This window comes from Octopus bimaculoides, chromosome 7 (assembly GCF_046866305.1).
Source record: "Octopus bimaculoides isolate indiv1 chromosome 7, ASM4686630v1, whole genome shotgun sequence".
Taxonomy (NCBI): Eukaryota; Metazoa; Mollusca; class Cephalopoda; order Octopoda; family Octopodidae; genus Octopus; species Octopus bimaculoides.
The window spans coordinates 4,039,683-4,053,348 of NC_142934.1; the positions used below are offsets into that span (position 1 = coordinate 4,039,683).

The following is a 13,666-nucleotide window of genomic DNA, read 5'->3' on the forward strand; positions in this document are numbered from 1 at the left end:
CCCAGGACCATGTGGTTGGGAAGCAAGCTTCTTACCACACAGCCACTCCTGTGCCATTTATAAACTTCTGTTGATTAAATCACGAAAATCTGGGTTATAGGAAATTAATTAAACAATTAACGAATTAATTGGTTAAATGGTAACAAATTGACTAATAGTGGTAGTAGTAGTAGTAGTAATGATAAAAATCCTTTCTATTAGAAGCATAAGGTTTGAAATTGTTGGGGAGGGGGATAGCTGATTACATTGACCCTGAAAGGACGAACGGAAAAGTCAACCCCAGCAGAATTTGAACTCAGAACCCAGTGACAGATGAAATGCTGCTGAGCATTTCGCCCAGTCTGCTGGGGATTCTGCCATCTCACTGCCTTAATAATAATAATAATAAAAGTTTCTACTAGAGGCACAAGGCCTTAAATTTTGAAGGAGCTGGGGGGGGGGGATAGTCGATTACATTGATCCTAGTACATGACTGGTAATTTTTACATTGACTTTGAAAGGACAAAAGGCAAAGCATACCATGGCAGAATTTGAACTCAGAATGTAAACATAAATGAAATGCTACAAAGCATTTTGCCAACCGTGCTAACGATTCTGCCAGCTCACCACTTCAATAATAATAATAATAATAATCTTTTCTGCTATAGGTACAAGGCCTGAAATTTGGGGGAGGAGGACTAGTTAATTACACAAGGGTAGCTTGGGGTAGGTGGGGATGAGCCGGTTACATCAACCCCAGTGTTCAACAGGTACTTATTTTATCAACCTTGAAAGGATGAAAGGCAAAGTTGATCTCGGCGGAATTTGATCTCAGAATGTATCGATGGGCAAAATACCGCTAAGCATTCTATCCAGCCTGCTAATGATGCTGCCAGCTCGCCCCTTAATAATGATAATAATAATCCTTTCTGCAATAGGCACAAGGCCTGAAATTTGGAGGAAGGGGACTAGTTGATTATATCGACCCCAGTGTTTCACCGGTACTTAATCTAACAACCCTGAAACGATGAAAGGCAAAGTTGACCCCAGTGACTTTAAGTGAAACAGTATGAGTGCATGAAGTTATTAGGGGCATTATGACCGTCCCAAGATACAACAAATTCTGGGTAATTCTTCAGTTTAAAGCTGACATCATTTTCCAAGTCTTTCAAATCCATTTAATTGTAAATCTCAAAGTAACACTAAAATCAATCCCTTAAACACTCTTCTTCCATTCCACCGACCCCAAAACCCTTAACAATTTAGTAACAGGGGCACAAACTTTTAAGTCTGCTACTTCGCTGTAACATTGCTCACTGCGTGTGTTGTCACTGAGTTGGACGTTCCACTGACATGGCAGTCGATACACTAGGTAAGGATGTTGCTTTAAGACGGCATTGAAGATATCCTGAAATGATGAAACGATTAAAGATTAACGAATTTTGGTCAAGCAAAACAGTCAAGAGAAAAAGAAATGAGACGAGCAACTCAAGTTTTGCTGAAAAGACGTTTAAAGTTTGGCTCACCTGGTCTGCTAACGATGTTGAGAGCATACTCATTAGTTCACGTTCAGCAATGAGGCGCCATACTTGCATCCAGTTCAATTCTTGCAGCATTCGGATGTCCAACAGAATTACGCCAGTATTAAACCCTCGGCCCTTAAAAAGATCAAACAAAAGACAACAAACATATCAATAGAACTGGCTTAACACCCTCATCATTGTTTAACGTCTGCTTTCCATGCTAGCATGGGTTGGATGATTTGACTGAGGAATGGTGAACCAGATGGCTGCACCAAGCTCCAATCTGATTTAGCAGAGTTTCTACAGCTGGATGCCCTTCCTAATGCCAACCACTCCGAGAGTGTAGTGGGTGCTTTTACGTGCCACGACACGAAGGCCAGTCAATAATCACTTTTATATTATTTAAGATTCAACTTTATTTCTAAAATTCTTGAAAAGTTTGGATAAATAAATTTCTCATTAGAATTCAAGACTTTGTTTTATTTATGTATTTTTGGATTAGCTTCAAAAATGCAAAGTAGACAAAAGAAAGGAAATGTTTTACAGATTTTTGTTGTTTTTGTAAAAGATGAGTTAAGAATGTGGAAAGAGGTGGGGGTTGGTGACACGAAAAATGTCTCTCAGTGTGTAGAAAATCTTTCTGACACATGCAAATAGAGCCAAGTGGATTTTAAAATAATATTGTGTGTGTGTGTGTGTGTGTGTGATTGAGTGTGTCTATCATCATCATTTAATGTCCACTTTTCCATGAGGCAGATTTTCCATAGCTGAATGTCCTTTTTGTTACCAATCTTGACCTATTTCCAAGTAAGGTAATATTTCTCAGTCCACTCTGTTAAGTGGTTGGTGTTAAGAAGGGCATCCAGCTTTAGAATGCATGCCAAAACAGACAATGAAACCTGGTGCAGCTCTTGGCCATGTCAGCTTCTATCAAACTGTCCAACCCATGCCAGCATGGAAAACGGACATTAAATGATGACAATGATGATGATGATACACACACACAGGCATCTGTGTGAAATAAATTTGTAATTCATTTCAACTTTTAGACCATTTATTGTTTTTGAATAGAAAAGAAAAAAATATTGAAAAGTAATTCAAAATAATTCACAGAACATTTAATAGAATCTGTGTACGAATGTGGCATCTTACCAAAGCAGGCCATGGACGGTGGTTTTTCCATAATTTTCCAAGGTACCAATCACTCTGATTCTCAACAAGACCAATTGCCTGAAGAAAATTTTAGAAAATAAAGAAAATCTTGACCACATGGGAATGGTTTTCAAACCATTTTATATTCCAATAATCCTGAGACCTAGTTTAATAATGTTTGAAATCTTTATGAGGAAATGAGAATGAAATGGTTAGTGATGTGGAGGGGGTGGTGGGTGGTTTTGGGGGTGGATGGGTGCAGAGGGTAAGAACAAATGGAAAAGAATGGCATTGCTATCTGACTGAAATCAATAGGATTGGGTATTGGCTTGCAGCAGATTATCTCTTAGAAATGAATAAATATATTTATGATGTTTTATGCATATTTAAATTCACTACATGAAATACAACATCCCCTTTTTCAGTACCCCTAATATGTTACAGTTCTTTACCCTTCTCAGTTTTAACCCTTTCAATACCAACCCAGCTGAAACCACATCTGGCTCTGTAGTACAAATGTCTTGTTTTCATAAGTTTTGAATTTAAAATCTTCCACCAAACCTTAGTCACAATTTATGTTCCTAACACTAGCTGAATGATAACTAAGTTATTTTACTAAATTCTTTGTTGTATTTAAAGTAATTGAAAGAAACACACAGCATCTCAACAGAAATATGGTAACAAAAGGGTTAATAAACCTCGTTGACTTTAACCTGATATAATTATCTCACCCTGTCTAAATAGATATCTAACATCAACCCAAAATAATTATTTCTCCTCTTCTCATTCCTTGATACCCTGCATATGTTGATTGGAACTAAGACAAACAGTATCAGGGGACCACCTTTCAAATGCTATAAGGGTAAGGTAAAAAAAGAAAAGGGCTGTTTTCTCTTACTTGTTTTCCTTTCAATATTCTGAATATTTTCCACAGGTCTGCAATATCTGTAGCAAATGTGATATCAGTGTCAAGGACAATAACCTAGAAACAAAAACAAACAAAAACACATTATAATATCACATGTAATAACAAAGTGTACTACACTGATATTGTTTGAAACACTGATAAAATAGAGAGATTTACAACTGGAGTATCTAGCCATGCAGTACATATTGTTCACATGCAGACAGAAATAAAGGATATTACAATAAGAGATATAGTCTTTTATTCTGTTACATGTATCAGTCATTTGACTGTGGCCGTGCTGGAGCACTGCCTTTAGTCGAACTAATTGACCCCAGGACTTATTCTATCAGTCTCTTTTGTTGAACTGCTAGCTTACAGGGACGTAAACACACCAATATTGGTTGTCAAGCAATGGTGGGGGAACAAACATACACACACACATATATATATATATATATATATATATATATATATATACGAAGGGCCTCTTTCAGTTTCTGTCTACCAAATCTATTCATAAATCTTTGGTTGGCCTAAGGCTATAGAAGAAGAAACTTGTCCAAGGTGCCATGCAGTGGGATTGAACCCAGAACCATGTGGTTGGGAAGCAAGCTTCTTACCACACGGCCAAGCATGTACAGACACACACACAGTGTAAATCAATATTATTATGTGTGTCTTTGTGTTTGTTCCTCAACCGCTTGACAACCAGTGTTGCTTTGTTTATGTCCTATAACTTAGCAGTTTGGCAAAAGAAACCAATAGAATACCAAATTAATAATAATAAAAAAGCAAGTACTGGAGTGGATTTCTTCAACTAAACCCTTCGAGGCATTGCCCCAGCATGGCCACAGTCCAATGACTGAAACAAATAAAAGAAATATGTAGTAAGAAGTTTGCTTCCTATGGTTCTGGGTTCATTCCCACCGCGTGGCACCTTGCAAAAGTGTCTTCTACTTTAGCCATGGGCTGAGCAAAGCCTTGTGAGTGGATTTGGTAGATGGAAACTGAAAGAAGCTCTTTCTCTGTGTGTGTGTATGTGTTTCATAAAGTTAGTTTCATCAAACTGCTTGACAACCGGTGTTGGTGTGTTTATGTCCCCCGTAACGTAGAGGTTTGGCAAAAGAAACTGATAGAATAAGAACCAGGCTTAAAAGCTAGTATTGGAGTCGATTCCTTTGACTAAAAAATTCTTCAAGGTGGTGCCCCAGCATGGCCGCAATCCAATGACTGAAATAAAACACAGGCAAAAGATGATATATGTATGTGCGTTACCTTTTCTAAGGGTAGTAACTTGGGGAGAGTCAGTTTCATCAGACCGTATACCCCGGAGTAATGTTTGTTTGGAATCCAAGCAATTTCAGGCTGGAAGGAAAAGACAACATGGACAATCTCCTCTCTCGATTGATTTGGTAGGGAAATGGGCAACAGCATTCAGTATTGTTACAAGAAAGATCTTAGACATTAATTCAAGTCATGACGAAGAAAAAACTAGAGATAACAATTTGTTTAGTAAAGCTGAATAAAAAAATTCACCAGAGACAATTTATGAAAAAAACTTTGTTGTAATCATCATCATTAAGTGTTTTAAATCTGGGTTTCGTCCTTGTTACTGGGGGTGGCCAGATCTACCTCAATGCCATAGCAACTGAGATAGACAGGTGCAGCCCACCCCAGCCTTCGTGCTGGCTGGTGTCCATTCTCTTTTGCTATCATGAGGCTTTCATGTAATGTGCCAAGGTATCTTATGCCATGACCTACGTTACATGTTTTGAAAGTACTACAATACAAAATAAAAAATACAAAAAACTAGTAGAATATAACAATAATGAAAATTACTATTTATAAATCTCATAACAAGAGATATTCAGCAACAGTACTTTGGAGTAAAGATTGTTTGCCAACATAACATGGCAGTCCTGGTTTAGGACGAATGTTGCTGTAATTTAGCCCCAGGAGACATCGTCTCCAGCTAGCAATAAGACATGATCTGATGAAGAGAAATAACCCAGAAATCACAATATACAGATATTGTTTTGCATTAATGTCACAATCAGTTTTAAAATTCCTTTACCTTGATTTCATTGGCAGAATAGAAGCTAACTTGAACTGCAATAGAAAACAAACAATAAATGAATACATGTGTGTGTGTGTGTGCATCCACTCTTTCTCTTCCCCATCCCCTCCTCCAACCTACCCAACATTATGTCATCTCTCTCTTTCTTCCCTCATCATTTCTATTCTACTGTACCTTTCCCTCAGACATCCCATCCTACCCCATTCATTCCTGGCATCTCACTGCCCCACTCACTCCTGGCAACATTGCCGCACTCCCTCCTGGCATCTCTGTCCCACTCACCCCTGGCAACTCTGCCCCACTACCTTTTATCACTTTCCATCCCCACCTGATTACTCCCATCCACTCTTCCAAGCTGTGAGTAATCATATAGCTTCTTTACAGCAAGGAACCTGTTCTGCTCTGGCCCTTTTCTCTCACACTTCACCCCTCTCTAGTCTTCTAGTATAAAATTTCCTCTCCTCATTTGAGGGTCATAGTTGCTACCTTGCTAGTGCAGGTGGCATGAAAAAAGCACCCAGTACAAGCTGTAAAGTGGGTGGCATTGGTGAAGGGCATCCAGCCACAGAAACTGTGCCAAAAAACCTTTGCCAGCAGAGGACATTGATGTTAAATGATGCTGATGATGTATATAAAAGTGTGCGTGTATGTGTGTAGATGCACACAACTTTGCATTGACACAACTTGGCCGACCCATTTACAAACATCACATGATATTTAGACAAGTGTATACATACACATATATACAAGACAGGCTTCTTTCAGCTTCCATCTATCAAATCCACTCACAAGGCTTTGGTTGGTTCAAGGCTACAGAAGAAGACACTTGCCCAAGGTGCCATGCAGTGGGAGCGAACCAGAGACCACATGGTAGGGAAGCCAGCTTTCTCAACCACACAGCCATGCCTGCACCATTACACGATGTAGTTATGTCAAGATTGGGTGAAATAAAAATGTTACCAATCTGGTGCAAAAGAAAACTGAAAAAGCCTAATCTTAATCTTAAAAGAGTGTAGGGTGTTTTATGTAAGTTTATATAGAGAGGAAAGAGAACGGGACCTGACCTTCAGCAACATTCCAGGTTTTGAATAATTTCTGTAAGATGAGATGAGCGACACTATCAGAGATGAAATGAAAGTGAAGAGGATTCTTGCGGTAGAACAGAATACTTTTAATTAATGTGACAACATCTCTTGTAGCATTGTGCCCAGCACATACAATAGCCACATGGATAATCTGGTTAAAAGAAAAAAAAAAAGGTTTGATATTTTATATATTTCAGTATTTTAAACAATTTTTACACATTCATAAAAGTTGGGGGTTTGTCAAACACAAAATTTGGAAGTTAGTGGCTATTTCTACCATCATACACAAAATATATTGGAAATACGTTAGATGTCACAGCAATTTATCTACAGATACAATTCATCTACACACACACAGATGAACTGTTGTAGATGAATTTATCCAGAACTATTCTTGTGCCTATATTTAAATTTATTTCTTTTCATCATAATTTTATATAAGAAATTTTTGCTAACTAATGTTGGAAGCATCAGGTTAAACAAAGATTTTAATTATTTCCAAATCCTTTTCAAATTCAAATGAATTTAAACACACACACAGGGTACTTTCAACCCACCCCCCACCAAACCAAACAACAGCAAAAAAAAGAAAAAGAGTAATGTAAGTGAAGAGAAGACTTCTTACCTCACATTTTGGGACTTCAGGTTCATTATTCAGACACCGAAGACATGTACCATTCCTATGATTTTTGTATGAAGCAAATTTGGTATCATTCTCAGCAGCAAAGCTCATTTGAAGATTTAGTAATTGATTCTGTGACAGACTACAATAACAATAACAACAATACTGTATGAGGTCATTGTTTTTTTTTTTTTATAGAAAAATGTGGGCAAAATGTTTTATTTGCCTGAGCAATAAAGTTTTCATTTAACTCTTAACAATATAAATACTGTTAAATATTATGCTTATTCATTTTTTAAAACTAATCATGCATTATCATATAGCTTTGAGATTTTTGATGATGTGATTTTCTATTTTCAGAATGACATTGTAGGGTAGGTGTGAGAGGTCTGATAAGAGCAGTCTGAATAAAGAACAAGTAGAATATTTGGTCCGGACATGGTTCAGGTGCCCAAGAGTTACAGTTCTTTAGCTGTAACATAAACAATAATTCGAACACACACACACAAGTTACGTGTGTTTGAATCTGCTTCTAACTCATAAACAATAACAGAAGAAGACTTGTTAACCCTTTCGTTACTGTATTTATTTTGAGATGCTCTGTGTTTCTTTCACTTAATTTTAAATAGTGGGACTGAACCTGAAACCATGTGGTTGCAAGGCAAGTCTCTTAACCACACAGCCATGCATATGCCTATATATATTAATATGTTTGTTGCAGGTAGGCCCTACAAGCATATAAGTTTGTTTTCCAAGAACAAGTTAACTTGTGGGCTTATAGAGAAAATACTCAACATCTGGTTATGTCGTAGCATATTTAAGAAAAGGGACAAACCTTAACTGCTTTTGAAGAAACTGGTTCTTCTCTTCCATTTCTCTAACTCGTTGTGCCAGCTTTGCTTCCAAGCGACTGACACCGTAGGCTCCATTGTTACCGTAAGAAATATAATCTGAAATGAATCAAAGACAAAAAAACAGATGCTTCAGAGAAGAAGAATCAATATATATAAATAAAAAAAAATCAGTGGTATTGATCTGGAAGCAATATCACTTATGGGCATACTGTGTTTAAAAACACAAAGATATATCAGTAGTACATGAAAAATTGACCAGCAGTAGTGGTTGCTTTGCTAAATGTGCATTTCTGCTTCATTATGCTTTGTCAGTAGCATGTACCCACTGCCAACTACATACAGAGACATCTGATATAGCAAAATGCTGACTGAAAAATCACTGATGCTGCAAGTAGCTGCTCAACTGAATAAGAATTCATTATATGCAATAGAAGCAGTATTGGATTAAAATAACTATCTATATATCATACTTAATGCAGATACATCGCTAAAAGGCAAATTTAGCAAGTTTGCTTCATACAAAGACCACATGAATAGTACAGCAATGTAAGCTATTAAGATACTTCTGCTTCCATGGACTACAACAGTGGGCAGTATTTCTCTCTGTAACTAGTCATAGATAGACTTATCCATCAGGAACAGAATGATTTTTGCTATGGGCATAGTTCACAGCAATAATGGTGTTTTATGAATCCTTAATTCTTTGGCCTTTACTGCCCACCATCTTATCAAACTGAGAATTAGTACAGAAATAAAAAGGATGAATAAATGCACCAATCAGAGATTATAATTAGCTAATCGTTATCTACAAATCTGTAAGCTACATGTGATTATGATGACGCATCATGGTTTATGTTCCCAGAATATAATAATAACTGTATTTGTTACTCACCATCAGCGCTGATAGTAAGGTAGACCAGGAAGAACATTGGAAAAGCGTAGACCACAATCAGCACCAACAAGAATTTCTTCTTCACTCGGAACATTTTGGATTCGTCTGATAATAAAAATTGAAAAGTAAGATCATCATTATCATTAACCCTCTCGTTACCATATTTCTGTTGAGATGTTCTGTGTTTCTTTCAATTACTTTAAATATAACAAAGAATTTAGTGAAATAACTTAGTCATCATTAAGCTGGTGTTAGGAACATAAATTGTGACTAAGGTTTGGTGGAAGATTTTAATTCAGAACTTACGAAAACAAGACATTTGTACTCAGAGCCAGAACCGGTTTCAGCCGGGTTGGTAATGAAAGGGTAAAAGCATGAAACAAAGGCAGAGAGGGCCTTTTAGCCTTGTCACAGACAATCTCCCTTGTGCTGAAACCAATCCAAGCTGTAAAATGGTTGATGATACAAGGAAAGCCAGGCATTAAAACCATACCACCCACAACACCAAAAAAAATTTTCTAAATGGTAAACATAATAGGCACAGAAAGCACGGCTATAGGTGACTGGGTGGTAAGAAAGTTCAATTTCCAAACAAGCATGGAAAAGTGGACATTAAATAATGATGGTGATATTGTTGTTATTGAAATCCAGCTTTGATCAAAGCATCCCATCTTTGATCACCTCATCTTATTCTCAGACAATGTATCAAGGAGTTACATTATTGAATGTGTACTTCCTTTTTTAAGACAGTAAATTGTGGTTTGAGAAGAACATGGCTGCTATTTCTAGCAGACAAAATGATCACTTTGCAGCACATCTTTATAAAAATTTAGCGAGTTTGAAATCGAAGGAAAACTTACTTAATTTTTGAAACATTGGTGGTTTATTTCCAGGCTAGCTGGGAGTAAACATCAAAGGAAATTGTCGCTCAGAATTTTAGCATTTAAAAATCAGGTGACTGTGGAAGCTGGATTTGTGCTGGAAATAAACATAAAATGAAGAAAACTGTTCGTAAAACAAGAGAGGAATCAGTTACTTAGACAAGAAAATAAATTGTTCATTAGCAAGTATAAATATTATTTAACATCCAGTTCCATGGTGGCATGGGTTGGCCAGTCTGACAGGATCCAATGGGCTGAAGAATTGCACCAGGCTCCAATTGTCTGTTTTGGTATGGTTTATATGGACAGAAAGAGCATCTGGTCATAGAAAATCTGCCTCAATAAATCCCCTCTGACCCATGGAAGCATGCTATGATGATAATGATGATGATGAAAATGAGGAAGTAGAACCCTCTCCCCACCAACTAAAACAAAATTCACACATAATCAAATAAACAATACAAAGTGTGAACAACTCGCTTAAACATGCTCTGAATCACAATAAGAGGCCACACGGAAAAAAACTGCAAGGACTGCTGTTAATTTCCCTATTAAGACCTTAATCTGCAACAAGGATCTTGCCCTCCCCCTTTCCACCCCCACTCCATAGAAGTGAAAACAAACAAACTATAACCCCCCCCCCCCCCATACAACAGCAACATGCAACAATAAAACTAATGGCATCTATTCCGCTTGCTGCTGCTGCTGCTGCTGCTGCATGAAGCTGTCTGCGGGTAAGATCTCCCATTTTATGTTTGTTTATTGCTGATAAGAATGGGAAGCCTGTAAAAACATTTACACTTGTGATAGACAGAACACACCCCGTAAATACACTTGCAGACAAAAGCGAGAATAATAATAATAATAATAGGGAAAGCCTTACCAAAAGCCAAATACAAAAACCTAAATTTAATAGATAGATACATCACCATCGTTTAACATCCGTTTTCCATGCTGGCATGGGTTGGACAGTCTGACTGGGGTCTGGAGAGCCAGCGGCTGCACCAGGCTCCAATCTGATCTGGCAATGTTTCTACAGCTGGAAGCCCTTCCTAACGCTAACCACTCCAAGAGTGTAGTGGGTACTTTTTATGTGCCACCGGCACTAGAGCCAGTCAGGTGTGCCTGGCATCGATCAGGGGCCAGTCAGGGGGTACTGGCACCAGCCATGTTCAGATGGTGCATGGCACATGCCACCAGCACAAGAACCAGTCAGTGGGTACTGGCATCAGCCATGTTCGGTTGGGAGCGTGTGCTTTGGTGATCCATCCGAACATCAATTGCTGGCACTTTTGGCCGATCTGTCCAGGTTAGGCGTCCCTACACTGACACACTATCAATGGTGTTTCTGTTCCCGCTGCCTCACACATGGTTGAACGCACCCATCCATATCTAAGATACATCTAATGCAAAAATAACACCATGAAATGTACCAAGATTTACTGTTGTATAACTATAAATCCAGTTTTGAAATCATTCCTAATACTATTCGTGATTGATTGTTGAATGTACAAGCTAGATGCCATTAAAATGGTTTAATTTCAAAATGAAATTATGAAAGTCTTGAAGTGTCAATCTAATGGATTTAGGAATGCTTTTGTCCCAAATTAAACAAAGAAGGTGCCACATAAAAAGCACCTCTTCTGGTGCCACGTAAAAAAATACCTGAACTGGTTCCACATAAAAACGAAGTCTGTTTTGGTTTGGTTTCTACAGCTGGATGCCGATCCTAATGCCAACCACGGTACCATCACCAGTGCTTTTTATGTGGAACCAACACTGGTGCTTTTTATGTGACACCAATGAAATGTGCCTCAATAAATTTCATCTGACTTATGCAAACATGGAAAAATGGAGATGAAATGATTATGATGAGGATGATAATAAAACATGCATACATGACAGGTTTTTTCTTAGTTTCTCTCCAGGAATTCCACTCCCAGAGTATTGGCTGGTCTGAGGCTCTAGTAAAAGACACTCAGGTTACCCGAAAGTAGGGTTGAACCTAGAACTTCATAACAACATATCCATTTCAACCTCCCAGAATAATGGTTTTAAATTTTGACACAAGGACAGCAATTATAGGGGAGGGCTAGTCAATTTACATCAACCCCAGTGCTCATCTGGCACTTATTTATCAACCCTGAGGGGTGAAAGACAGAGCTGACCGTGTCAGAATTTGAACTCAGGTCGTCAAGTCAGACAAAATACTGCTAATCATTTTGCCGAACATTCTAATGATTCTGCCGTTTCACCACTTTAAACCTACCCAAATATTTGTGAATTATAGGTTTTACAATCTAAAATATCTTACCTGGAATATGGGGCAGCTGCTACATATATATTCGAGACAGCAGCTGAAAAAAAAAAAAAAAAAAAAAACCCCAGATAAGTTATGAACATGTGGTTAAGAAGTTCACTTTGCAGCCAAGTGGCTTCAACATTCAGTCCCACAAACATCTGCTATAGACCCAGAGGCCCCAAAAATACCTTATGAGTGAATTTCGTACACAGAAACTGTGTGGAAGCCTGTCACACTCATAAATTTATAGTGCAATATATAGATACATAGAATTGTGTGGATATCACAGAAAGCTCCTCTAGCAGATTCAGCTAACAGACAACATAGGAGTACATAAACCAGTTTATATATATATATATATATATATATATATATATATATATATATATATATATATATATATACACACATACATATATACATACTTACTTATGTGAATGTGTGTGTGTGTGGGTATATATATATATATATATATATGTGTGTGTCTTTGTGTTTATGTTTGTCAAGCCCTCTGCCAACTGCTTGACAGCTGATGTTGGTTTATTTACATCTCCATAACTTAGCAGTTTGGTTAGAGAGACTGACAGAACAAGTACCAGACTTAAAACAACCAAACTAAAACATAAGTACAAGGGTTGATTGTTTTTTGACTAAACCCTTCAAGGAGTTACCCCCAGGATGGCTGCAGTCCAATGATTGAAATAAAGTAAAATAACAATAATGGTTTCAAATTTTGGCACAAGGCCTGAAATTTCAGGGAAGGGGCTAGTTGATTACATTGACCTCCGTGTTCGACTGGTACTTATTTTATCGACCCCGGCAGAATTTGAACTCAGAATGTAAAGACAGACAAAATTCCACTAAGGATTTACCTGTTGTGTTACTAATTCTACCAGTTTGCTGCCTTAGTAAAAGACAAAACAATAATAATATTAGTTATCATACTCATTATAATTGTAGATGGCTGAACCAGCAGACAACTGGACAGAAATACTTAACAGTCGGTAGTCAGGTGGACTTTTAAAAATTTATTCAATGTCTGAGTGCAAATCCCGCAGGAGATTGTTTCTAGTTTTCACTGCATTAGGCTCGATAAAAGACAAGTAGAAGGGAGTTGTTTTAATTAACTATTCCTCTCTCCTGTAAACTAGTGGCCTGCAGCCAAAGTGATTAATTGTTATAATTAATATTATTTTTATTATTATTATAATTCTACTTGTTTTGGTAGCCACTGTTAGCATTGTCATCCTATTGGTTTTTACATCTGTTTCTCTATGCCATCATGGGTGAGATGAAAGTTGTTAAAGGCAGTGATGTTTACCTGGATGCCCTGCCTGGCATCATCTCTTACTAGTTTGCAGTAAAGGGACTTTATTCCATGCCTTTACAAAT

General features: G+C 37.5%; 1 protein-coding gene across 2 annotated transcripts in view; it reads right to left on the reverse strand.

The window, feature by feature from the left end:
* The window catches only part of LOC106874133 (xylosyl- and glucuronyltransferase LARGE2s), a 39,681-nt gene that overhangs the window by 8,342 nt on the left and 17,673 nt on the right, over positions 1–13,666 (reverse strand). Inside the window, exons 3-14 of one of the 2 annotated variants that reach the window (XM_014921747.3) lie at positions 12,287–12,329; positions 9,952–10,069; positions 9,092–9,196; positions 8,181–8,295; positions 7,349–7,487; positions 6,703–6,874; positions 5,636–5,670; positions 4,837–4,926; positions 3,553–3,636; positions 2,655–2,732; positions 1,506–1,637; positions 1,262–1,387 (exon numbers count right to left, since the gene is read on the reverse strand). In XM_014921747.3, the coding sequence (XP_014777233.1) occupies positions 1,262–1,387; positions 1,506–1,637; positions 2,655–2,732; positions 3,553–3,636; positions 4,837–4,926; positions 5,636–5,670; positions 6,703–6,874; positions 7,349–7,487; positions 8,181–8,295; positions 9,092–9,196; positions 9,952–9,967 (1,092 nt within the window). In that variant the 5' untranslated portion in view covers positions 9,968–10,069; positions 12,287–12,329. The remainder of the gene's footprint in view (positions 1–1,261; positions 1,388–1,505; positions 1,638–2,654; positions 2,733–3,552; positions 3,637–4,836; positions 4,927–5,635; positions 5,671–6,702; positions 6,875–7,348; positions 7,488–8,180; positions 8,296–9,091; positions 9,197–9,951; positions 10,070–12,286; positions 12,330–13,666) is intronic. The other variant, XM_014921748.3, reaches the window with a different exon arrangement.